A 27,823-nucleotide genomic window follows, 5' to 3' on the forward strand; every position below is an offset into this window, starting at 1 on the left:
CTCCCACGACGTTATTCAGCAACAAATCTGTTACATCCTATTATGCAAACAAGCCGCAAATTACACGGTGACGTCATTTAGCGACTTGAGCGACTTTTAGGACAGCCAATAGCAACTTTTCTTACTGATGACTTGGCAACACTGCCTCGTGTGGACGCTGAGATCATATGGCGATGATTTATTCTCTAGAAAGGCACCCCTGGTACACATACTGTACATACTATAAAATAACAAATAGAAGCATGCAATCACAGACGGTACAGGCGATTCAGACATACACAATAATAAAATAAAATAGAAAAGAAAAAATAAATAAATAAAAGGAATGAAAAAAATAAATAATAGTAATAATAAAAATTAAGTGGCATCCTGTAAGTGGCAGGAAAATAAAGGCACATTGTGCGCAGTGCGCACTGGCACTCCAGCAAACCGCAACAGAAAAACATGGCAGCGGCTGTCGACAGTGTTGTGAAAGTGGTGAGTTTATCTTTCATTATTATCGGATAAAAAATGCTGTACTACACCGTCACATACAGTGAGATTATCTGTCGTTATGTACACGTTAGATGTAGCAGCTGAAAAGGTTACATTCGTTATCATGAATGTGTCCCATGAGAATAAGCTTGTTAGCCGTGCTAAGGCTATCTTAGCCGTAATCAGGCAGAAATGAAAGTCCTTCTGTGTTGTTGAGTTTCCACCACTGCAATAAGCACAATGTATTTGGAGAGGCCAACACCGAAGGGCAACCAAAACGTACCGAGTCGGTTTCCAACAGAAAATTCGTTTTTTGTTTTTTTTTTTCTGATCTTGGCGGGTGCATTGTGAAGGCGAGAGGCTATTCAACCTTTTGTTCTGATCTCAGAAATGTGTCTGCTTTTATAAAGATCGCATTCCACAGTTCACGGCAAGCAGCACTCTGAACAATCATACAACGGTGCCACGAATTGCTTTGAGAATTGATATTTTGTTATTAATTTTGTAAATTAATATATGTGAGCTTAAAAAACAGCGAAAATTTTATTTCAGGTAATACAGACCTACTTTGCTATGGGAATAAGTTGGAACAACTTTTGGATGCAGTAACGGAGGAATTGAAGAAGTTGAAATGATGCTTTCATTCAAATAACACTAAATTTGGGTTACCTCTATTACAGACTAAATAGGACATCTGTGACAGTTCCTGCCCTGAGGTTCTGTACGTGAAATGTTTCTGACAGTGGTTCTCACTTAAAATAAGCCTTTTGCACACTCTGGGAATGCGCATGCATGACTAGGTTGGTTCAAAGGTCGAAAGGTGTAAAAAACGTCACAGTCGGTCAGTGACAACGTCGGTCAAGCACCTGTGTAAATCCATAATAAACATAATTTTACAGATGTTTATATAAGAAGTAGTGAAAATGCAACTGTTTTACCAAGCTGTTACAACATAAATACTCACTCACACACTCATCTTCAACCACTTAGTCCCAATTAGGGGTCGAGTGTGCGGTGAGACAGGGTACACCCAGGACAGGACGCCAGTCTGTCACAGGGCCACAAACAGACAAACAAACACATTCACACCTACGGGCAATTTAAAGATTCCAGTCCACCTAACCCACATGTCTTTGGATGTGGAAACCCACGCAAACACGGGAGAACATGCAAACTCCACACAGAAAGGCCACAGGCGGGAATTGAACCCATGACCTTCTAGCTGTGAGGCAGCAGTGCTAACCAATAAGCCACCGTGCCCCCACAACATAAATATTCAAAAAATTACCTATGAGATTATCCCAAACACTTTCTCCACCCCATGAAATGCACAAGAAAAGCTGCTGGAGAAAATTCCTCTGTGCTTCCGGAGTGAATAGAGATGGTTTTATCAGCCAATCTTTGAGAGCAAATGATAATCCGCTACAAAATAATTATTTTATTTAATGCAGCACACAGCGCGGCATCCAGTGCCATCGAGTCTTATCGGACTCAAGCTTGGATATCGGGTCGGGCAGTGATTTTCCGTCGTCATCATTTAAAAGAACAGCGTAATCTCTCAGCTTGCTCTGTTGTGATACAAATCAGTGTGTTTGATCCCACCTGTGTTCATTATTCATTGATCCAAATCACAGCCACATGTGCCTATAAGCATAATAAATGACACAGAACATGCAGGGAATGGACCAGGCAGTTCTCCATGATTATTACCTACAGACACCAATTCAACTGCATCACCAACCAATCCACGATTAATTTTATTTATTCTTCATGAATAATTTATTTCACACTAGGGTTGCGTATTGAGAAACGGTGTCTTTTCGAGTATCGTTAAACAATTGATTCAATCCACCACAGCAATGGCCTTTTTTTGCTTAATGATTCCCTTATTGGTCCTTTAGAGCGTCTGTTGTTTTGAGGGTGTTTGTCAGGAAAATGATCATTTCTCTACGTTGATTACAGACCCGGCACTGGGTCTGTAATCAACTACTTCTGCAACGCGACTCTTTGAAGCGTGAACCCATGAAGGAGTGCTTTGGTCCACTGGCTCATTGGTTCTTTGATTCCCTGCTCTTCAGAAGCGGGAAGTCCGCTTCTTAACCCCTCTCAAAGCCATTAAAATATGTCAATCGTGAGTCACTTTTATGTGGCTTAAAGTCACTAACTGGGACTCTTGTCTTGTTGCAGTCAAGAAACGAGAATGTGATTGCGTCAGACAAGCTTGAACCCTCGTGCGTATGCGTGAGTTTTTCCACGCCTGTCGGTTGCGTCATTCGGCTGTGAGCAGGCTTTGAGTGAGCAGTGGTCCAGCCCCCTCGTCGGATTTTCATTGTCAGGAAATGGCGGAATGATTTGGGCTTTTTTTCCATCAGAATTTTTCAGAAACTGTTAGAGACTGGCAGCTGGAAACCATTAGAAAAATTTATATGGCTTTCGGTGAAAATGTTACGGGCTTGGTAGAGAATAAGGAGTGTTACTGTCACTTTAAGGATGGCCCCCAGCGGCTGTGGGGCGCGCCGCGCTCCGAAGCCGCCATCAACAGGCTGAACGACCATTTCATTTCTAAACGGATGGCTGTCTGGATCCGTGACCATCGTGTGCCATTTCTCTGGTTATCACAAGAGCTGGACATCAACCATTTTCCGGCAGATTTCACTTTTAACAAGAGATTTTGTCATGGAAAGCCGAGCGGAGGCTTCGCGCGTCACGATGGATTTGCTACTGGAGCGAGACAAAACCACCTCCGTTTTGGTCTCACAGGACGGTTTTGAGATGGAGTTCAGACAGCTGTCAGTGGTTTTTCCATCGAGTGATTATCCGAGAAATTGTGGATGTGCCTGGACATGCCAGAACATGTCCCGTGAGGCTTCATCACGGCGTTGCTTTGCGCCATGCAGCACCGCAGTGGTCGACCAGTATGGATTTTTAAGTGCTTATGCAGATTATCGACAAGGTTTGGAGGCCATTACTGATATTTCAGGTCGATATTTGCCTGCCGTAAACAATGACAAAATTTAGTATAGCACACTCTTAGCACACAGTTTTCTTTAAATGTTTACAGCATATGCTTAATTCACAGAACCTTTCAGCATGACCTTCCCACAAAAAGTGCAAGGAGCTACAATAACATTATTATGAAGTTGAACAAATAAATAAATGCAGCCAAGATGGTTCCAGTCTGCACACTGTTACCTTCTTGAATGCCAGTCTGTCGGACAGCAGCCTTCAACACTGACAGACTGAACTTGTGACGTCTAACAAATCAAGTAGTGCTGTGTGCAGGACTTTGTTACAAACCAGAAAGCAGGGATTCATAATTTAAGAGTGGTATGGGCTAATGGCCCCTCAGTGCCTGAAGTCAGGGGTCAGTTGCTCCATAGGATTGGCCCTTCTCACACATCAATAGGCCTGTGTGAAGCAGAATAAATTAAAGTAATTCCAGATTTGTTATGTTTGCAATCAACTGTACAAGCCCAACTTGAGGCAGTTTAGTTGAATATGAGTGCGTATTTCAACTTTGTTATATTTCATGTCATTTTATGTTCTACGTAGTTCTGAATAACATTTAAAAGGTTAAAAATACGTATTTGTGTGACGTATAATTTGCTCCCTTGTTCAAACTGACACACGTACATTAATCCAGTGAAGGCAAGACTGCCTCAGATGATTTAATACAGGTGAGACAGAGTGTAAATGTAAATTTACACACAGTAGATCTAATTCAGTGAGGCAGGGAGGTGTGACAGCCACTTTTATGTCATCTTGACAAGTTTTGTTTTTCTTTCAACATTTTTTGTGTGGGATTGCATTACCTTTTTTTTTTTTTTACATATACCCCTTTAATAATTATCTTATTGAAAAAGAGCGAACCTGGACCTGATTTCATTGTCCGACCTACTCTTTAAAGTATAAACCTGTGTCAAGACTTTCTGAATCATTGTTTTCCACCTTTGCTGTTTCACAAAATGAGGCTGTGCGCTGAAGATGATCTTTTATGATTACTGACAGCTGCAGACTCTTGTCCTGCCAAATAATGCCATACATCCACTGTTCCTGCTGTAAATTACATTAAGGCATGATGAGAACTTTAAAACAGTCACGCCCACGTCAGCATCATTGCATGGCCACAAGATGGAGAGCATAAATCAGCGGCTTTAGTATTTTAAGGTTCCACTCTGCAACAGACTAGAAAAAAGATTCTCTGTCAAATGTTATCGTTTAAAAATGCACATGAGGTCTCAAGCTTTTTTTTTTTTTTCTTCTTTTCAAGGCATTTTTTTTTTTTTCCCCCATATTAGTTTGACCGGTCATTCAATGAGACAGGGCCCCTATTCAAGGTCGGGCATTTATCAAGAAATACATAGAGCCTAATTGGTGCTGGTATTCCCCGTAGACGGGTCTGCGCCTCCTGACTGTAAGTATCCCAACATACATATAACGAATTTTGTCTGTTTTATACATATAGTGGAGTTTGTCCGTTTTATGCATAGTAGAGGATTATCAGTTATAACGGATTAAAATTCGCTGAGTCCAGCTGAATCCATTATATGTGGTGTTTACTGTACTTACATGGAACTTAATAAATAAGAAATCACATACACAGAACACTACTTCAGTTTAATTATAGATTATTTGCCGCCCCTGCTGTAAGATATAGAGATATATATATATAGATATATAGATATATGATAATATATAGATATATATAATAATAAATATATAGATTACAGTAAGAGTCCCTTCGGCTGCTCCCTTGTTTGCACTCAGGGTGTCGCCCAGCAGCAAATCCAAGGTGTATCCTGCATGGTGAATTGGTCACAAATGGTTTTAACGGCGGAAAAGATAGTCCAACAGTTTAAGAACAATGTAGTTTGCAAGTGTTCAGTTGCAAGGAATGTTAGGGATTCAGCATCTAACAGTCCCATAATATAATCAGATAGTCAGAGAATATGGAGAACTTTCTACAGACAGCGGCAAGGTCCGAAAAAAACCAACATTGAATGCCTGTACCTTTGATACCTCAGGCGGCACTGCATTAAAAACCGACATCATTGGATAAAGGATCTTACCGTGTGGGGTCAGAACACTTCAGAAAACCATTGTCATTTAACCAGTTCGTCGCTACATCTACAGTGCAGAGTTAAAACTCTACCATGCAAAACAAGCCATACATCAACAACATCCAGAACGCTGTCGCCTTCTCTGGTTCCGAGCTAATTGAAATGGACAGACGCAAAGTGGAAAAGTGTGCTGTTGTCTGATGAGTCCACATTTCAAATTGTTTTGGTAAATTATGGACTCGTGTCCTCTGGACAAAAGAGGAAACTGACCATCCAGATTGTGTACCAGTCGCAAAAGTTCAAAAGCCAGCATCTGTGATGGTATGGGGTAGGGATGAGGCGAGTACACCACTATCTGTATCTGTTCAACCATCTAAATTATCTGTATCTGTACTCAGAGTGGGCAGGGCCTAAACCAGAAGTGGGGTATTGTTTTAACCAGAAATTGTGTGGGGCTTACATATGTACATTAAGTCTGAAATTGATATTGATTGATCAGAAGTTGCGATATTTATTGTTGAAAATTATTTACAGAACAGCCTCACATTGGGATTCAAAGCAATTATTTTGATCACAAAAGTAAGAGACTATTACAGAACAAGTTTTTTTTTATAACTCAGAACATGATATTCTTAATTGTATGAATGAATTTTACAGAACAGCATCAGAAGTGAGATTCAGTATTGTTGATCACAATAGTAAAGGGAACTATTTTACAGAACAAGTTTTTTTATAAACTCAGAACATGAATATTTTTAAGGGTATGAATGAGTAACAGAACAACCTCAGATTGACATTCATGTAGTAGAACTACATGAACTCCGAAGTATGCATGAACAAGAGTTGTCATGCTCAACACAACTTTCTTTTTTATTATTATTTTTTTTAATTTTATGATCAAACTGTGATTCCCCCCCAGTTATTTATTTTTACGACCTAATGTTCTTGGCATTTTGATTAAGTGTCTAAGGTGTCTGTGCATGTGTGTTTGTGTGCATGTGTGTCTGACTGAGTGAGAGGGAGAGAGAGAGAGATGTTGTTCTAAGACTCTTTATTTTTTAGTGATCTGTGTGAATTTGATGATTTATGCAAACATCCAGTGATGGCAAACAGGGAAAAAATATGTCAGCCTTGTTCACTGTATTCTTCTCAAAAGCTTTAGACTTTATATCACCAACCAGCAAACAAATGGTTAAAAAAAACCCCGACCGGAGTGGAGGCAGTGACCAACACAACACGAGCCATTTTCAGCTCTGTCTTGTCAATTGTGCCACATACGTTACGAAACAAGTTCACCAAGTAACTTTAAATACCATACAAACCAAAACGGAGGCAAATTGAAGAAAAATTAAGGAGTACTGACACAGCAATGTGAGCTAGACTCAAGCCAAGCACAGAGACAGAGCAGATCCTGTCTGTGTGTGTATGCCAGAAGCTGCAGAGATGTGTCTGTGTAGGGAGGGGCAGGTGCTGTGTGTGACTGGCCAGTCGCGGTGTGAAGACAGTCAGTTAGCCAATCAAGATTTTCCTTCAGCACGAGCACAGATATTGACGAGTTTTACTCAGATCATGCTTATGCTTGTCAAAAATGCTTTATCCGTACCAGATACTCGTATGAAACAGTTATCCAGCTCAACCCTAGTATGCAGGTGTGTTAGTGCCCATGGCATGGGCAGCTTACACATCTGTGATGGCACCATCAATGCTGAAAGGTACATCCAGGTTTTGGAGCAACACATGCTGCCATCTGGCAACATCTTTTTCAAGGACGTCACTGCTTATTTCAACAAGACAATGCCAAGCCACATTCTGCACGTTACAACAGCGTGGCTTCGTAGTAAAAGAGTGCGGGTACTAGACTGACCTCCCTGCAGTCTGGACCTGTCGCCCATTGAAAACGTGTTGCGCATGATGAAGAGTAAAATACACCAACGGAGACCCCGGACTGTTGAACAACTGAAGTCGTACATCAAGCAAGAATGGGAAAGAATTCCACCTACAAAGCGTCAACAGTTAGTGTCCTCAGTTCACAAACTCTTATTGAGTGTTGTTAGAAGGAAAGGTGATGTAACACAGTGGCAAACATACCACTGTCTCAGCTTTTCTGAAATGTGTTGCAGGCATCAATTTCAAAATGAGCAAATATTTGCACAAAACAATAAAGTCTGTCAGTTTGAACATTAAATATCTTTGTGGTGTATTCAATTGAATATAGGTTGAAGAGGATTTACGCATCATTGTATTCTGTTTTTATTTACATTTTACACAACGTCCAAACTTCATTGGAATTGGGGTTGTACATACACACGACTTTGAATAAATGAATGTTAATATGTACATCGTTATTTCAGGCTGGGAGAGCAGTATTACAGAGATGCGATGGAGCAGTGTCACAGTTACAATGCTCGCCTGTGTGCCGAACGCAGCATCCTCATGCCTTTCCTGGACTCTCAGACTGGTGTGGCTCAGTCCAACTGTTACATCTGGATGGAAAAGAGACATCGAAGTGCAGGTGTGATCCTACACAACAGACTTTTTTTTTTTTTTTTTTTTTTCTCAGGGGTAGTGGCCAAGTGGTTAGTGAGCTTGCTTTCAGTGTGGAAGGTTCCTGGTTCAAACCCCACCCCTGCTACATTTCTCCATGTAATGTGGAGTTACGTCAGGAAGGGCATCCGGTGTAATATTTGTGCCAAATCAACATGCAGATCCAGCTTGGACAACAAGGGAGCATCTGAAGGGATTTACTTTATTATTATTTGTGTATTTTAAATTGTATGGTAAATTATTAGTGTTACAAGGATTGCCCATATTAAACTTGTACTGATGCAAAGTTATTTAACTGTGACTAGTTGTGTGTTGCCTGTATTGAACACACACACAACACAAGATTGCTATTTATTTACATTAAGAATTACAGCTGCTTTCTGTGTCTCAATAGGCATAGCTCCAGGGCAGCTGTATACCTACCCAGCCCGTCGCTGGAGGAAGAAACGGCGTTCACATCCACCTGAAGACCCTCGATTGGCCTTTCCACCTCTCAAACCAGGTACTACAAATAGCTGTACTGGTTTAACCTTTTGGAAATTTTGAGGGGTGGTTTGTAGTTTGTAAACGTATGTGACAATAATTGTAATCATCTAGAAATTGCTTGTTTTCATTGTAAAAGCAAAAACAAAAAAACAAAAACACTGTACTTAAGTTCTGTTAATCCTTTGTTATGCAGGATATTGTTGTATGCTGCATATGCTGCTTTCCTCCCCTGAAATGAAGCCAGTCTTCCATTGGCATTTAATTTATTTATTTATTGCACCGTTTGTACATTTTTGGCACAAAAACACTCAATGCCATTTGGGGCATGAAAAATGTGTCTAATCTGGTAACAGGAGCGCTGTGGAACCTTGTGACCAATCAGGAAGCTTTTGAACATATTCAAAAGAAGTGTGAGTTGGGATGAATTGTGATCCAGAAAAGTGAAAAATTGGATGCATTTTTTTACTGTAATTTACAGGTGCTTTGTTCTTATTTCATTAGTGCATCTCAAAGTAAATAATTATTGTTTGAATGTGAACTTGACTGTTCACATTATTTAGATGCCAGCCTATAATTAAAATATAATGCAGTTTGTTGTAAGCAGTGAGAGATTTCATTGACAAGAGCGGGCAGTGGATTGGTTTTGCAGAAAGAAGTGGTGGGATATTACTGGTCAGCGGAGCATAGTCGTCAGTGTGTGTGTTTTGGGCAGTAAATAGTGAAAGAGACTGCATTTGTATCACGCTTTTCCATCTGCATCAGACGCTCAAAGCGCTTTACACATCAAATGCCTCACATTGACCCCAATGTCAGGCTGCTGCCATGCAAGTCGCCCACTACACACCGGGAGCAACTAGGGGATTAAGTTCAAAGGCGTACTATTTACTGACCTCTTTAAATCTCCTTTGGAAATATAATGTACATTCATAATCCCATCAACGGCATACCACCGTCTTCAGCACAAGACCGTTTACAGATGTTAATAAACACATTTTAGGTTTGTGGAAAGGTTTTGTTGTAAACAGACATTAGCAAAAAACAGTTGTCCTCAAAAATGAGTGGTGGATGGGGAAGCATTCATATCTCTGATGAAGCAGCAGGACCCTGTAAGGGGACCAGGGGCATGGTCCAGTGCAAAGTTTGGGATTTTTAGGTGTAAAATCGTACATTCAAAGGTTATTTCCCTAACAATAAAAATATGCAGTGGGGCCGGACGTTTTTTGTCCGATATGAGCAAAAAATATGGTGTTTATTACATGGAAAACCATACAAAAGCTTTGGAGCTTTAGCTTTGTCCAGTGAGTATTCAGTTTATACAATGACGGTTTAGGTGAGTTTTATTTATTTCACACAATAATGTTCTAACGTTGCACTTTTTACGGATGCGATCATTGTGTCATGGAGGCAAATTAAGCCACTTGTTGTCCACGTTTTTTGTTTTTTATCAAAGTTGTAAGTGCGACTCTTAAACTGGTTAGTGGATTTCAGTGAAACGTCATACATAGGAAGCACATCAAATGATGATTTGCATGAAGGAAAATAATATAATAACAATAATTACATCTTCAAGTAGAGATTGACTTTTTATTTTATCACAATTTTAATATTTCACAGCTATGTGTGTTAGGGATGTGAATCGTACAACAACTCACGATTCAATTCGATTCAGATTCTTGGGGTGACGATTCGATTCAAAGATCTCTGAGAAATACTTATATTACTTAAAAAATGTTTATGTTTAAGAAAATGCAGCTTTACAAGGTTAATCAAGTGATTGTAGATGTAAATTTACTTATCTGCTTTGCTTGTTTGGAGTTGGCTGGCAGTTTAGCGAAGCTCTGGTCAGTAGTCGGCAGAGACTGCTGCTCCGCTCTTTTAGCTCCGGGTGATAGCGTAGCATATGGGCTTGCGGATGTGAAGTGCTTCCGAAGTACTTGACTTTCATTTTGCAGATTCTGCACACTACATAAGTCATGTCAAACTCCTTCTTACAGCAAATAATAAAATCCAAAATGCGCCCAAACATTTGCCTTCAGCAAAGACGGTGCTGGCTGAAATAGCTCTTCGTCCGCCATGCTAAGCTACAGCCACTGAACTCTGCAGCGCACGAGTGTTTGAAGCACGCCAGACCCCCACACCACCCACCCACCCCCCCCTCGCGGGGACGCTGTAGTACGGAAGCCGTTGCCTGACAAACAGTACACGCAGCGAGTAAGCAAGATTATGTTTAAGAAATGCTTTTAAAAAATCGATTCTTGGACATTTTGGATCGATTCAGAATCGTAATAAATAAGAATCGAGATTCGGATGTGAATCGATTTTTTCCGACACTCCTAATGTGTGTAATGGTGAGGAATATCATTTGAAGAGCTTGTTCACAGGTTTCTAGTTTGTATCTATTTTTCTGTGCATTTTTCTATGAATGTGTTGTGATGTCCCTGCATTACAGTTTTTCTTGTTATATGTAGCAGATCTGGAGTTGGGTCTGAAGCGTGATACTTTAGGGGCAGTGGATGGCAGCAGCCTCGAGGCTCTCCTTAAAGGGGAGCCACTCGACAGGAGGCCTGGAGTGTCTGATGTCCGTGGACCTGAGGATGAGCAAACTACTGTGGAGCCTGCTGCCACTTCGACTTCCACCCACACATCCTCTGGAAGAGTCCGCAAGGTGATGCTCAAATTCACAGACCTTTTATACAGCTCAGCTCTGCCAAACAGGAAAACACCAATGGGGCCGAGACCTCTGTATACATTCAGGAATACACAGGGAAACAGAGACCTTTGTATGTGTTTCACACAAATCGCCCACGCATGGACAGAGACAAGAAGCATCAATATGTGAGACTGTTTGTTGTATGCATACATAGCAGGGATACACATTGTCAAGACAGGAACAAACATCAAAGGTGCCGAGAGGCTTTATGTGCATAGAATACATATTGCAAAGACAGGAAACTCAGTATGCACGCCTCGCCGTGTTAACACATGCAGGACATGGGACACATTGTTTGTGCTGCGCATATTTGGGCGTGTTTCCACATACGAGGGGATATCAAAACGTTTTGAGCCTCAAACAGAAAGAGCAAGACATTTGGATTTATAATGCTTTATTTTTCAACATAGTCCCCTTCCAACTCCATACACTTGTTCCATCTAGTTTGCCAGTCATCGATACCCGATCAGTAGAACTCAATATCTTGGTCCCCTAACCAGCCTTCCCCTGCAGCAGTCACCTCATCATCATCCTCAAATCTCTGGCACCAAAGGTATTTTTTCACCCTGGGAAAGAGGTGGAAGACGCTAGAGGCTAGGTCTGGAGAATAGGGTGGGTGAGGAAGACGTTCATAGCCACACTCCCGCACACCGTCCATGGCAACCCAGCTGGTGTGGACTGGTGTGTTGTCCTGGTGAAGCAGAATGACACGACAGATTTTTCCATTTCAGTGGAGTGTATGTCTCTTCCACACAGTGTTATGACTCAACAATTGAAGCGAGCAATATGATCCTACATGAAATAAGTAGCTGAAGCATTGATGTAGATCGGTTGTGATGGATTGTAAAATCCGACTGGGAAAAATGTGTGAGGCTCAAAACGTTTTGACATCCCCTCGTACCAAGCAGGAAATGCAGTCGTTATGGTGAATTATGTCCATTGCGTGTTGAATGTCCACTACAAGGTCCACTTTTGAAGACATTTTAAAGACTTTTTGGAGGGGCGTGCAAATAATCGTGGTGATGATGATGAATAAAATTTTAAGAAAACAGTTAATATTACTCTTAGTGTCCTAGTTTTACTACTACAACATGTTGCTAGGAAAATACAAGTGTCAGATCAGGACATGATATTAAATGATTCTGATCGGGATTGGAGACAAAAAAAAACCCCAATCGGTACATCCCTACCACAAATGAAATCTTACTTAATGATTTGGTTTTTCTTAGGATATTGGCCAGTATCAGTTTGTCACAGTTTGTTTTTAAACAGCTGTTTAAAATTGGTATACTTCACTTCCAGTCATTCATTCATTTTCAACCGCTTATCCAGGTCATGGTGGCAGCAGATCATTGCAACTCCACATTCCTCTATCCTCGGCCAAGTCCTGTAACTCTTCCCAGGGGATCCCAAGCCAGCTGGGAAATATAATCTCTCTAGCATGTCCTTGGTCTTCCTCTGGCAGGGTCCAAAATCCACCAGAAACAGATCTGATGTGATGCTGAGAATGCGGACACAGCTCCTACTTTGGTCATGTACAGACCTGATCACGCTTTGCGGATAATCCAGTGCACATATTCCCACAGGATACCCCGAGGGACCCAGTCATACTCCTTTTCCAAGTCCACAAAGCACATGTAGACTGGTTGGCCATACTCCCAAGACCCCTCTAATATCCTTGCAAGGGTAAAGAGCTGATCCACTGTTCCATGACCAGGACGGAACCCGCATTGCTCTTCCTATACTTCAGTTTGTGGATCTGAATGTATTTCTTCTTGAGTGTTTGCCTTTTTATACATGCAGTACTGTGAAAAATATATTGGAAAAGCAAAGATACTGAAACAATAACACACACACACACTCATCTTCAACCGCTTTGTCCAGTTAAGGATTGCGGGGGGCTGGAGCCTATCCCAACAGTCATAGAGCGCAAAGCGGGGCACACCCTGGACAGGATGCCAGTCTGTCGCAGGGCCACATATAAACAAACAAACACATTCACACACACCTATGGACAATTTAAAGTTTCCAATTCACCTAACCTGCATGTCTTTGGATGTGGGAGGAATCTGGAGCACCTGGAGGGAACCCACGAAAACATGGGGAGAACATGCAAACTCCACACAGAAAGGCCACAGGTGGGAATTGAACCCATGACCTTCTCGCTGTGAGGCAACAGTGCTAACCACTAAATATGAAATAATTTAGTAGAGATAAATGTGTAAAACTAATCAAAGTAGTTTGTGTAACTACTGTAATAGTGATGTTATTGAGGATTATGTAATCATGACGATGTGACTGATGAATATGGAGAGTGGTACATAGAGATGGGAATTGATAAGATTTTATTGATATCGAAGTGTCATCAATCAGATAAATCAATTTCTCATTAGTTGTCCTTGTAGAAAATATTTAAGCCTACACAGGTTTTTACCGTGAATACAACTGTTTTCCTTGCTGACACAGAGGTGACATTATGAATAGAGAGGGGTGTTATTTCAAGAAATTTGGAAATCTATAAATGTTTGCATGGAATATGGAAATATACACGGAATAAACCATAGCAGGATAAATTTTGGGTCATTTGGTTCCAAAAACCCATATGGACCAAGCCAGTGAAGATACCGGGTTCAAAAATCACCAAATATATCGATGAAAATGTCATATCTTGAGAACTGCTGCACCTAGAGACTTGAAATTTGGCTCCAAATGTTGCTTGACCCCAAGTTTATAATCAACTTCTACTGTAACAATAAGCCTATCTGGTGTTTTTTAAGAGTAATTGACAAAAAAACTAATTTCAGTACATATGTTACGATCAGTTGTAATGCCGCGTTCAGACCGGGCGCGACCAGATGCCACAAATTTGCTTTGGTCGCGTGGCGACAGACGCGCCACCATCGCCTAGTGTGTCGCTCTGCTTTCGCTGCAAAAATTCGCCCCATTGCGGCATCAAATAGGAGGAGCTTCCATTCTGCTCACCGGCTCCGGTTGTCAGTCAAGTTAACATGACAGACCTTGATCACACGGAGCGAGTTGTTGTGGAAAGCTGACAAACGTCATGAGATGTTCCCAATTTGGGGAGTATCATTATTTGCTGCAGGAGCTGCATCTGGATGACGGCCGCTTTCAGCGGTCCTTCCGCCTCTGCAGGACCCAGTTTGAGGACCTCCTGTCCCGTTCACGCACGCACATGTAAGCAATTAAAAAAAAAACCTCCGTTCCCCTGCTGTGGGGCTGCTGCTCGCTCCAAAAACTATCGTAATTGTGTTTAGAAACCAGTCACCATTTGTTTTATTATACATGTGTGTAGTTAATTAATAAAATAATCTCCACGGACGATTTGCTCGCGCACGAAAAAAAAAAGAGAAAGAAACTCCGCTCTCCCTCCTGCGGGGCTGCTGCTCGCTCTTTCCCAAAAAACTCTGTCATAATTGTGTTTAGAAACCAGTCACCATTTGTTTTATTATACATCCCCCTGCTGTGGGGCTGCTGCTCACTCCAAAAACTCTGTCATAATTGTGAAATAAAGGACAAAAGAGACATAAGTCCTGCTCACAGGCTGCTACCAGAGATAGGACATGTTCACATCTTGAGTCAAACTCCAGCCATCTCCACATCACTACATATTCAGTCCCTGATTGGTCATTGTGGCGCGACAAGACGAAAAAGTTCAGATTTTTCAACTTGGGAGGAGGACGACGTGACGCGACGCAATATCGCGCCACAAACGCGCCAATCGCTCAAAATCGCTTCACACGCATCGCTTCATTCGTGTCCATCGCGTCGCGCTGCGTGACTTGGCACCAAAACGCATCCTTCCATAGGGATTACATGGCAACCTGTCGCTCACGTCGCGCCCGTTGTGAACGCGGCATTACAAACAAAATCTGTGTAGTTTTTATTTCAGGAACATCAGTTGAGTATAATCATCACATGTAAAGAATGACATGGCCACAATGAACTAATTATAAGCAACTGAGTGGTTTTCTACGTCAACAGCACATATACGACACACGCGTTACATGAAATGTTCAAGCGCTCCATCCATATGGGTTTTTGGAACCAATTGACCCAAAAATTATACTGTTATGGTTTAGTCCATGTATATTTCCATATTCCTTGCAAAAATTTCTAGATTTCAAAAATTTTTGAAATAACACCCCTCCCTATTATGAAATAACATGTGATGTCACAACTCTTGAGTTTTTGTAATGTGGAACTGTCAGAAAAGTATGCTGACTTCAATAAGTGGAGTTGATCAAATCTGAGGAATACAGTTCCAATGGATTGAAAAATTTATAACAGATTTTCAACTGGAATCGGTTCTTGATTCCCATATCAAGTAGCAGTTGTGTAATTATTTTTTGTATGATAGAGCGTGTGCAGGATGGAATGTATTTTTGTGGACTGCTGCCATTGCTGTTAACGCTGTGATTAACTACTTGAAATAAATAATTCTTTGTCATGTAGCAAAAAACTAAAACCTGATTTTTAAGTTAGACAGTAAGGCTTACCTGCTTGACATTGGCAGGTGAATGGTGCTATCAGACTCGTGAACCTTGCCACTGTCTTGCCTGATATGGCAAGTTGAGCATGTAAGCAGAACTTTGAGAAGAAGAATAGCATAAAACCGCTATGTCATGTACTAATATTGAGATACACCTTAACGTTGGTACTTTTCTTTATTTGTCACTATCATTTGGAGGGAAAAGGGAATTCTTGGAGAGCATGGTGAAATCATGTGGTCTTCCTCTCATCCATCTTCTTTTACCCAAAGTGCAATTAGAACCTTGAAAAGAAAATAGGTTGCTTAATACTTTGATCAGTACTGTATCTCAACATAGTTATCAGCACCTGCTGTTCTGGCTGTTCAGACAGTGGGATATATTGTGAGTAATTCATACCCATGACTCACTTCAGAGAGTCCTGGATCACGATGATTACTTGGACGACCTGGATGATGAAGACTTTGAGGATGAGACTCCGAAGAGAAGAGGCAAGAGCAAGTCCAAAGTGAGTGTCATGTATTGACGAGCAGTAATATGTAATGCAGTTTTTGTTGCGGCAACAAAACTCTGTATACCGTCAATGGCTCTCCTTGGGTCCATAGGGCCGCAGTGACAAGAATGGCAAGAAGAAAACCGAGGCTGCAGCCGCAGCGCTAGAGGAGAGAGACAAACCATATGCGTGTGACAGTGAGTAAAAACTTCTTCTGTAACATCATTCTGTAACCAGCAAGAGTGCCTGTTCCTTTTACCTCTGGACGATGAGACTGCTGGTGTGCGTGGAACTTGATTTTAAAATGTAAAAAATATTAAAAATATTTTTAAAAATATAAAAATATATATCTATATATCCCCCCTAACAAATCTTGTGTTAGATGGTACTTTGTGTGTGAGAGCAGCTTATTGCAGGACACTGCATATCACACATACCTGCTGTGTTATTTTATTTTGATGCATGTCAGCCAAATATTGTCCAAAAGATAAGTCATTGTTGGGTTGTGATGGTGCCATGTTGTGGTTCCACCTTTGGCCTTTTTGGATGGTGCTCATAGGAAGTAGCCACCATTACTATAACACAATCCTTATGTGTGTGTCTGTCAGTCTGTGGGAAACGCTACAAGAACCGTCCTGGCCTAAGCTACCACTATACACACTCTCACCTGGCCGAGGAGGAGGGCGAGGACCACGAGGAGATTGAGGCGCCACCCACTCCCCGCCAGCCTGAGGAGCAAAAGAGTGAGTCACCTTAGTACAATGGGCAGTGTTTATTTATTTATAATTTTCTCTCACTCTCTCTCCCTCACACTGTTATTCATATATATTTTTGTTTTTTTGCATATCATCCATCCTTTCCCCCCATGAGCATAACCATTGCATTAGTTATCTTTAGCGCATGTGGTATATTTTACCGTCAGTGAATGCATTAATAAAAATCTGGTTGCTATTGCGATTATAGATAATGTGAAGGTGACACCACGGCTCACATGATATGTGCTTACCCAGCCATAAATGTTAATAAACCATGGATTACAAAGGAGCTTCAGAAAGCATGTAAAAAGAAAAATTATTGTACAAGCAGTTTATAAAATTTAGAAACAATGAAGCTGAAAGAAAAACAAATTGACTAACATTATGAGAACTTGTAAGAAACAGTGCTATAGTGATTTATTGGGAAAAAATAAAACTAACATTAAAGGTACTTGGAAGTAGGGCTGAAATGATTAATCGAATAATTCCAATAATTCTATTACAAAAAATGTTCAAGGCAAATTCTTTGCCTCGAAGCTTCGTTTAAAGCTGTAGTACATATGCCAGGCCTGTAGGTGGCACTGTGACGCTCCCACAAAAAACCGAGAAGAACGTAGAGCATGCCCATTACTAATGTAAGCGCTAATCAATGTAGCAGGCAATGCTACAAGTTTACAAAGCCACATGCTGAGTAAAATAAAGCCTTTTAAGAGAAAGGGTGTGTGCTGATCGCCCGAAACAGACTTATTATGCATTTAAAGTGAAGCAGTGTGTTTATATATATATTTTTTTTTTAAAACGTGGTTTGCTCCACTGGCTGCTCTCCCCCTCCGCAGATGAAGCAAAAGGAAGCGCACTTTAAATTAATCATGTTTAACTATTTTAAAAAAATGCCTATATTCAGATTTGATTAGAGTTTTTATCAACAGGCTGTAGAGTTAATTTATCAGTGCGGCTGTTGTGGAAATGTACTCCACAGCCATTTTTTCAAAGGCTTTGTTATTCGCCAAGTTTCCACACAAAACAAGGAATTTGAGCTGCTCTGTACGGCATGTAGAAATATACACTAAACACTGAATAAATCACAGTAATAAAAAGTGCAAATGAAATGTGCAATATGAAACAAAAAAAGAATGTCCTATCCGCAGACTGAAGATTTCACAGACCGCCTGGGCTTATGGTTTGGCAAAGCTCCAAAACTCTTAATAATGTGAAAAAATAATTACCTGGGAAAACAGAGAGAGGGAACATCCTAAACTTAAAAATCTGCATGATGGCACAGCGACATTATGCCATTACTTTGGGAGAGCTCTGCCACTACTGATATTGTTTAAAAATACAAAAGTACTTTTTTTTTATCCGATTACTCGATTAATTGATAAAATAATCGGTAGAATACTCGATTCCAAAAATATTCGATAGCTGCAGCCCTACTTGGAAGCTTTTAAATGAAATCATCAAAAAGGAAAAAAAATTGTTAGACTATCCATCTTATTTTTATACAAATACTGACAAAATTGTTAAAGACACTAATGCTATAGCAAATAATTTCAATGATTATTTTGTCACTGTGGGTAACAATTTAGTAAATTCAATTGTATTCCCAAAAATGTGTTCCTTGGACAACAGCAAAACAACCTATTACAATTCTGGAGTGAATGTTTATTAAAGAAACAGAGGAAATGAAATAATTGACATAGTTCATACATTAAAAGGGGGAAAAAATCAACTGATAGTTTAAATTTTGATATTTTTGATTAAAAAAAATAGCATTGATTGTATTGTTAAACCTTTAACCTATATTTGTCATTGATGGGAAATTTCTTTCTAAAATGAAATTACATAGTGATACGGTTGTTTACATCTGGTGATAAATGTCTTTTCAAACTATAGGCCAATCTCACTGTTACCACAATTTTCTAAAGTTCTAGAAAAGGTATTTGCAAGGGGATTGAATGATTTCTTCGCGAAGCATCGTATACTTAGTGAGCAGCAATATGGATTTCAAAAAAATCGTACAGCTTCATTGGCTTTAATTGACTTTGTTGAACAAATTGCAAATGCAATTGAGAATATGAAATATTTTTATTTTTTATCTTTTATTCTAATTTTTTTTTTTTTGATTTACAGAAAGCATTTGACACCATAGATCATGCCTTATTACTGGACAAATTGCAGAAGTATGGTATCGAGATTGGCATGTGAGTGGATAGCGAGTTATTTATACAATAGGTATCAGTATGTTCTTTTATGTGGGATGAGTGTTGTTATCAGTAAAATCTAAAAAAAAATACATCTGCCGGGGGAGAACGCACGTCTCAATAGCTGCACAACACGTGCGCGCACGCACACACACACACAGCGAGCTTCGCAGCACACATACACAGCTCCAAATTTACACTCAAAGTATAAAAAAAAAGAAGAAAAAAAAGAAAGAAATTTAGCTACAAAACACAAAAGGGGTAAAATCCTGAACATGCCAGACTCACCATCGTGTTATGGATTAATTTCCAAATGTAAGCTTTAGGCAATCAAAGCAGTGCGCGTACGTGCGTGTGAAATTACCAGCTGTAGCTCAGCCTCTCTCTTGATCGTGGCACATAAAAGAACGTCCATGAACTCCTGGAAATAATGTATTCTGACTTTTTCCAATGTAACAAATCCATCTCTGTGTCCAGGCAGTCTGTTACAAACAGTGTCAGATGTCCAGAGCTTCAGTAGCCAACAGTGCTTCACTACACTTTAGGCTCCAAAATCCAACACTTTGAAAAAGTTAAGAGTTTTGGGGTGAAGCGGGTCATCTCTTCTCAGTAAATCTGAGCCATCACTTTTGAACAGCAGCTCAGAAGCTTCGTTTTTGGATGGAGCAGGTTTGTTTCCCTCTGTTTGTGAATAGACCTGAAAATGCACCAGAATGTACCCAAGATTTGAAATTCTTCAGGGGGAGGACCCCCCGCCAGGGGCTTTGGACCTTTGGCCCTTGCCAAAAACTTTTTTTCCCCCATGGCCCACTTTCATCACCGAATATATTTGTCTATAAATTGCACAGATCTGCAAGAAATTTGGTCTTTCGAATGCTGAAACAACACACAGGGATGCTCAAGGATACTTGGGCGTCCTGTCAAAACTTTTTGGGACACACAACAAACTGTTTGAACTTTGTGATCTGATGATGGATGTTAGGAGGTGCAACAAGACAAGACAGCAGTGGATGCTGCTGAACCTCTGGAATGTGAGTGACAACTGCTTTTACACATGCACAGATGGAAAATAATGAAATATATCTGATTAATGGCATACATGTACCGAAGAAATCGGGTCATTATTGGATAAAGCATATCGGATTTTGCAGTTTACATAATCACTCAATAATCAGATAACGGCCAATAATCAGATAGCAACCGGATTTTTAGCTGCATGTAAACTGTGATTCCAGTTTAATCTCAAGTTGATAGTTCTACGTAACCAGGGTAGCTTTCATGTTTTGTTTACACATTTTTCTGCTCAGCAACTAAGAAAGGTCCAAATGGACTGGCACTGCCCAATGATTACTGTGACTTCTGTCTGGGTGACTCCACCTTAAACCAGAAGACTGGACAGTCGGAAGAGCTAGTGTCCTGTTCCGATTGTGGACGCTCAGGTATAGGCCTTTTCATGAAGTTTATCATGATTTTACACTTCCACATAGTAACAGTTACGTATATTTGTGGTATATGAATGGGTTTCTCCCATATGTTCTCCTTTCTGCAGGACACCCAACATGCCTGCAGTTCACACCAGTGATGATGGCAGCAGTGAAGACTTACCGCTGGCAGTGCATCGAGTGCAAATGCTGCAATGTTTGCGGCACCTCCGAGAATGATGTGAGCTCTCTGTTAGGGCCCCTTCACACACAGTATGAATGTGGTCGAATTGCGCATGAAGCAGGAATTGTATACAGAATCGTAGCTGCCTACAACACCTTGTACACCTGTTGCTACAACTGCTTGAGCAAATCAGCGGCTGAAAGACAGAGTGTGTGCTGTGAGAGCCCATCGAACTCTCTTGCAGCAGCTGGGGCCAAATTCCAGCTGACACACAAGAACATCCAACACCGCTCAGTTGGCACTTAGAAAATGTGTGGCCATTTGCACTATTAGCACGACAGCAGTCTGCAAACTATCATTTTCGAGCACTGTGTTCCTGCGTGCACAAAACCTTTGCAGCAGCATCGTTCACGCCTGCCCATCAGCTCAATGTTTTCGTAGTTCACTCATACGAGCTGATTCACCATGATTCGCCCTGATTTGTACTTATTCGTACTGTGTGAAGGGGCCCTTATATTTGATATGTAGCTGCTTCCTCACAGGTTTTTTAAGAAAATCCAGTTTTACTGTTGACACTGCTGCAAAGTAAACTATAATTGGTGGGACAGAACAAATACCTAGTGTATATCAGTATGCATTCTTGCATTCTTGTCCTTCTTGTCTTTAAAGCTAATGTTTTAAACTGTTACATTAAACAAACAGCCTCCTTAGTCACTGTTGAGGTGGACATCTGGTAAAGATATATGTTGGTGTTAACAAAGGGCTTATACGTCCATTGTTGCTCTGACTTTTAGTTACCAGTCGCCCAGTATTATCTTCCACTAAATAAATGAGTTCAGGTGTTGAATGAATGATGTCTGATGTTTCTCACCTTCTCCAGTTACCATGTTAGCGGCTGGAGGATATATGAGCCCCATGTTTGTTTGTTTAACAACATTCTGAAAAAGTAATGGAAGGATTTCAACTAAATTTTGCAGAGATGGTTCTTGGGTCAGGGAAGAGTTGATAAGATGGCCTGACAATTTCTTGATCTTTCTCCTCCTGGTGCTAGTGGAACTATTGTTTGTGTTCTTTCTGTATGGTTTCGGTGTCACGTCCAATTAAACCCATTGTGTTTTTGTAGGACCAGCTGTTGTTCTGTGATGACTGTGACAGAGGATATCACATGTACTGTCTAACCCCACCCATGACTGAACCTCCTGAGGGTAAGCTGATACTTTAACTTGAAAGAATACACAAAATGTATATTAGAACAAATATTCCGCTTGGATTTTTTTTCCACAATCACAGTGGTTAATATTTCTTCTTCTTTCTCCCATGAAAACCTGTTTGATGTCAAACTGAAAACAGTTCTCAAGCATGTAATGATCTAAATTAATGAAAATGGTAAATGGACTGTATTTAATATTGTGCTTTTCCATCTGCATCAGATGCTCAAAGTGCTTTACAAATAATGCCTCACATTTCACCCCGATGAAAACTATAAAAATAAGAGTGAATTTTGAATATTTAAATTTAACATAACACAATCCTATTAGAGCTAACTGACTTTAGAAGTCACATAATTAGCAAAATGAAGAGCTCATGTTCTTTGAAGAAATTTCAGTTGATTGTACTATAAAATAAGGCTGGAACAATACACAATACATTCCCAATATAATGTGTATCACGATGCATGAGTGCCCCCCCGTTGTTGTTGTGTTTCTTGTTTTTGTTTTTTGAGGATCCATGTATTTTCCCAGAAAATAGACATCAGTGCTCCATTTCTGTTAGTGGCATAATGGATCAGAGTTGATCCATGATTCGTACAGACTCCTCCCCACGGTTTGCCATGCTGGCAAACATGGATTAGTTGCAAAGCTGATATGAGTGTGATTTTGTGTCATGGTGACTGGTTTTGTTTTTAATTTGGTAGCTTTGATGCAGTCGGCAGTAATTCACACTGAGTTGAGTCATGAATGCAGCCTGTGAAAAACAGTCTCATGATCTGCTTCAGGGATGTTCCTGCTGCGGCATGCGGCTTTCCGCTTCGATTTCCTCAAAAGCTGCACTGGAAAATGTGCTGTGCGTCCTGTTGACAACAGAAACTCTGATCAAATCTAATATGATTCAGCCAGATAAAGGCGTTTTTGATTAGTCAGTTAATCTTGGTTCACGAAAAACAAAGCAGTCAGTGTTTGATCAGCACACATCGTTGTGTGTTTTAAAAAATACATGAACACGATGCTGTGCATTATATACACTGTTTGATAGCACAGACTTACAAAGCCGATAACGGCAATTAAAAACAGGCATTGTATACGTAATTTAGTATGTAGACTAGGTTTTTGCAATGATGCGTCTAGAACATCCCAACCCTGATAAAATAGACGGGTTTTAAATAGATCTGAACCAAATATAAACTGGTTTCATACTTTAAACAAGTTCTACCTGCATGTTCGCTGTTTCAGTTGGATCTAACATAATGGAACTGATTGAATATCTTTAGATTGAAAACAAGAAGTTTCATGCTGTGTATTTGTAGTCTGGGCTTTTGATGTGATTTTTATTTATGCATTTATTTTTAAATATTTTTGACTTTTTTAGGCTAAATGTTGAAAGGATTATTTTAAAAAATCCATTTTTTTCCCCAAAAAGTTTCTCTGGTATGTCTTTGTGCTTGTTTTTATATGATTATTGTTATTGTTTTCAGGGAGCTGGAGCTGCCACCTGTGTCTGGCTCTGCTCAAAGATAAAGCTTCCATATACCAGCAGAACCAGAGCTCCACTCCTGAGTGATGCTCTCAGCCAAGTGCTGCCCCATCAGCAAAAGGGCCCCAACCCCGAGCATGACGTCAGACCTCTTCTCAGTCCAGAGCTCAAGGCTCTGTTCAGATGTAGCCGGGCCACGCCGCAAATCAGCTTCAGAGAAATGTTTGTAATTCCAGTGTGAACGGGGGCCTCAAAACCAAAACAGACCTCAGATCCGACCATCACAACCAACCTGCTGCAAAGTCCCTGAAACTTGCTGTCAAACACACTCATGCACATACACACGTAAACAATATTGGCACGAACATTCTTGGACTGTTACACTTGATAAAGATGTAGTGTGCAGCAACCACAGCATCCAACAGAGCATCACAGCTAATTGTCTGCTCCCTGTCACTGAGGCACAGCGTGGACTCTTTTCAACCACAGGTTATTTTGTTTTTGCCAAATTCTCTATTTTTTACTCCCTTGATGGGGGGAAAGAAAACATCACATAAGTGTTTTTAAAAATGAATGCTGTTGTTGAGAAATATGATTATTTTTCTGGTTACTAGTAAATTTTGTAGCATCATCTGTCTGTGTACTTTTGTTTGGTCGTTTTAAGGCGTGCCTTCGAGGCCCGCCACTCCACTCAGTATCAAAGATCTCATAATCTCCTATACTGTCATTTCATTTGTTCATTCATTCATCAGTGAGGAAAAACAGTCTGGTGGCCTTTGGAAAAGCAGTGTCGTAATTTTCAGCCAGAAATGATTTGGACTCGCTAACGCAGGAATGAACCGCTACGTGTCGTGTCGGACGAACACATTGCAGGTTGACATCCCATAATTTGTTTCATCGTTGAACGAGTGTAAATCTCTTCAGAATATCTGGAGTTTTTCATTGGTTGTTGACCCTTTATGCCACATGCTTGTATCCCTACACAAAGGTAAACAAACGTAAACTTTTTCTTTGCTGTCACTTAAACACTATACAACTGTTGGCACACTATGAGACAAAATTTCTACTTTATTTCTTCATTAGAGCTGATGTGGAGGAAGACAGAAAATCCAGTTTAATTTTGTTTATGTCAGCTTTTCTTTCGAGATGTTTCATATTACAGTTCCAGTACAAGGTACCAATTACCATAAAGGTGTGTACTTTTTCCAAGAATGAAGCGTGTAGTTTTTAGTAGTGACATCATTTATAAACAAGTGGTACCAGTTTTCAGCTGTCATTGCTACTTTGATTATTTTTCACACTGAGGGTGATTTGCATGCACATTGCACCTGTTTGAATGCACACAGTTTTCACGTTTTGTATACAACAGTACATTATCTGATATTCCGGTGGTATTGGGAGCTTTTTCTAGTAGAATGTTGTAGTCTCTCGTATAGCAGACACTTCAACTATAGCTCCTAACACATTCTATGTACTGTATTGACTTTTTCTATTTTGTTATGACTAACTGAATTGGATTATTGTGATGTCAGATCTCCATTATGAGTATTTGTAAAATGTTCTCTGTTGTATGAATTTTTTTTTTATTTTTACATATTTTTTGTTAATGAAACCAATTAGATTGACTGAAATAAAACTATTATGAATTTGATTCATATGCCATTGCTATTATTTATTTTTGTAATTTATTTAGATTTAAGGAATATTTTGAAGACTATATACTTTCCTCAATAGAAACCCAAATTGGTGTCTGAATAATTTGAGCCTGAAACCTGCTGTCGAGCATCAGTGGTTACTGAAATACAGTTGAGGGATTTTTTTTTTTTTCTTTTCCTCTGGAGGGATCAAAGGTCCAAACTGTCATGCAGCCATAAGTGATGGTTTATTTTTTGGTGTTTGTTCAGGTCTGTTTCCCTTTTTAGCCTGTTAAGTTATATTTCTTTGTGTTTTATTACTGTGTTAACAGTCCTTCGGGTCTCGCTTGATTTTTGCAGTTCCTTTCTCTGGTGTGTTCAGGTTGTATGACTTGGGGTCAAGTGTTGCATTGCTCTTCACATGGAAGTCAATTCTCTGCTGCACCCTTGTGGTTTGTTTTAGTATTTCATGTCCCAGTCACATGGAAGTCAATTCTCTGCTGCACCCTTGTGGTTTGTTTTAGTATTTCATGTCCCAGTCACTTTTGCTTATGAAGTTCTCTGCTGCACTCTTCTTCTCCTTTTGTCAGTAAATGTTCTTGTGTAATCAGTTCAGGTGTGCCTCATTAGTTCAGCTGGTTATTTAAGGTCACATTTTGAGTCAAGTCTTGGCTGGTTCATTATTTGTTGTTCATGCTTCTCGTGTTGAGGTGGTATGTGTAATACTGATCGTTGAAATTCTTTAAGTTATACACTTAATCTGTAAATTGTAGTCTTAATATGTTTAGGTAAATCCCAGGGGCTCTAAGCATTTTTGCCTTTTGTTTGTACTTTCTGCTTTACTGGTTTTTCCCTCACCCTGTGTTCAGGGTTAGTTTGTATTTTAGTTGTAACCTTCCCCACTCTCGCTGTTTTTGATACCTCAGCCCTACTTGGATAAAGACTATTTTTGTTGAATTGTTTCACTCTCTTGCTGTGTTTTTGATACTATACTCTTAATGGGATAAAGACTGTATTTTTGTTGAATCATCTCGTTCACCTGCCGTGTGTTAGAGTCCACACCCTTTTTGTATGAAGACCATATTGTTGTTGAAGCCTTACCCACTCCAGTTTCTGTATGTTTGGCTCACTGACTGTGTATTAAAATTTACTACTTGTGTTTTGGCTGTCTCGCATTTGGGTTCTAGTTTGCTAAATACCTGGCCCTGAATCTTGACACAGGCATTTCTGGCATTTTGTAGACTCAAAACTAGTCATTTCCAGGGAGAAAAAATGTTCAATTGAAGCAAATGGAAAATTGGACTGTGAGCTAATTAAACTCTAAATAAGGGTTTTAGCTTCAGTGGTTACAGCGGTCTGAGTGAACCTCATTTTTGATTGTAATTACAGTAATATGTTTTTTTTTGCGACAAAGGGCCCTATCTTTATGGTGCATATTGCATCAAGAAAATCCATTTGTGGCATGTCTTACTCATTTTTGCTTTTTTGAGCAGTATGTAATCGCCACAAAATATAGCTTAATTGGCTTGATTAAAAGCCTCTTAATAGGCATGTTTTGGGAACAACATGAAATTAGCAATCCACATTATCATCTGACAATTAACATCCTGGACTCTGCACACACTGCGATTTACAAAGTGGACTGGATTGAGAGGTTTTCTGGTGAATTAACAGATTGCATCAACATGTCAGACCACACTGGTACACAACAGCCATCAAGGCTTCTGGAGGTGATGCAGTTTGGAAAATTTTATTTTTGTCATTTTGTTGATGTACTTTTGGCAGCAATTAGAGCCTCAAGACTTCTTGCATATGATGCCACAAGATCAGAGACTGAGCTGAGTGACTGAAGAGCTGTGATTTTATTGAAAGGTGAGTGCGTGTGTGTGAGAGAGTGAGTAGTGATGAGGAAGGAACATGGAGGAGCCAGTTTCAAAAAGAGCACGATCAATTGCTTGGGAGCACTTTGATCTAATAAGCCCCAAAAAGGTCAAGTGCTGGATTTGTGCTCAAGAGTTGAGGTACAGTAACAATACGTCTTCAATGCTGCGACACCTGAGATCCAAACATCCCGAGACATCAATAGCTGCTGCTTCTGTTGCTGCTCCTGGAGCAGGAATCAGGCCATGTAACCTATATTTTACTCCTTAAGATTAAAACATACTCATAAACAAAAATAGCTAAGCATGTCATACTGTATTTCCATTAAAGGCAGACAAGCTGATTTGGATGAGGCACTAGTGGACTATGTTGTGCAAGATGCACAACCGTTCAAAATAGTGGAGAGCAAAGCCTTCAGGGCTTTACTACAAAGGTTTGACCCAACATATGCCTACCTCCAGAGGAGAAGACCGGCTCAAATACTGGGCGACACGAGCCGCAGTCTATCCCAATTTACAGAGAATGACAAAAAAATATTTGTCAATGCCAGCAACATCATTGCCTTGCGAGCAGGTCTTCTCCAAAGCTGGAGAGGTGGTGAGGCAGAGGAGGAGCCGATTAAAGTCCAGCACCGTTGAAATTATTATTTTTTTTTAATAAAAATTGTTGAAAGTTGCACAATCACCGTCTCCTATCCCCTCTATTCTAATTTACAAATTACAGCAACATACGAGGTCTGTGAGAAAAGTATCCGACATTATTTTTTTCAAAAACCATATGG

The 27,823-nt window shown here is 40.1% G+C and overlaps 1 protein-coding gene across 2 annotated transcripts; it reads left to right on the top strand.

Annotated features, from left to right (window-relative positions):
* The first annotated feature begins 406 nt into the window (after nt 1-406).
* Nucleotides 407-25,178, top strand: LOC117520203 (zinc finger protein ubi-d4-like). Of its 2 annotated transcripts, none has more exons than XM_034181521.1 (11): nt 407-477; nt 7,887-8,046; nt 8,473-8,580; nt 11,033-11,229; nt 16,198-16,290; nt 16,388-16,472; nt 16,884-17,018; nt 20,539-20,670; nt 20,781-20,893; nt 21,960-22,041; nt 23,529-25,178. In XM_034181521.1, exons 1-11 carry the CDS (start codon nt 445-447, stop codon nt 23,612-23,614), a joined length of 1,224 nt encoding a protein of 407 aa, XP_034037412.1. In that variant the 5' UTR covers nt 407-444; the 3' UTR covers nt 23,615-25,178. The 2 variants fall into 2 exon arrangements, with proteins under 2 accessions (XP_034037412.1, XP_034037413.1); XM_034181522.1 differs by having other exon boundaries at nt 11,036-11,229.
* The last annotated feature ends 2,645 nt before the right edge of the window (nt 25,179-27,823 follow it).

This window comes from Thalassophryne amazonica, chromosome 11, assembly GCF_902500255.1.
Source record: "Thalassophryne amazonica chromosome 11, fThaAma1.1, whole genome shotgun sequence".
NCBI classification, from domain to species: Eukaryota; Metazoa; Chordata; class Actinopteri; order Batrachoidiformes; family Batrachoididae; genus Thalassophryne; species Thalassophryne amazonica.

Coding starts and splice junctions, on each gene's coding strand:
- LOC117520203 (XM_034181521.1), top strand. CDS start 445: ATGGCAGCGGCTGTCGACAGTGTTGTGAAAGTG. Junction 8,581..11,032: donor CTTTCCACCTCTCAAACCAG/GTACTACAAATA, acceptor TGTTATATGTAG/CAGATCTGGAGTTGGGTCTG. Junction 22,042..23,528: donor CATGACTGAACCTCCTGAGG/GTAAGCTGATAC, acceptor TATTGTTTTCAG/GGAGCTGGAGCTGCCACCTG.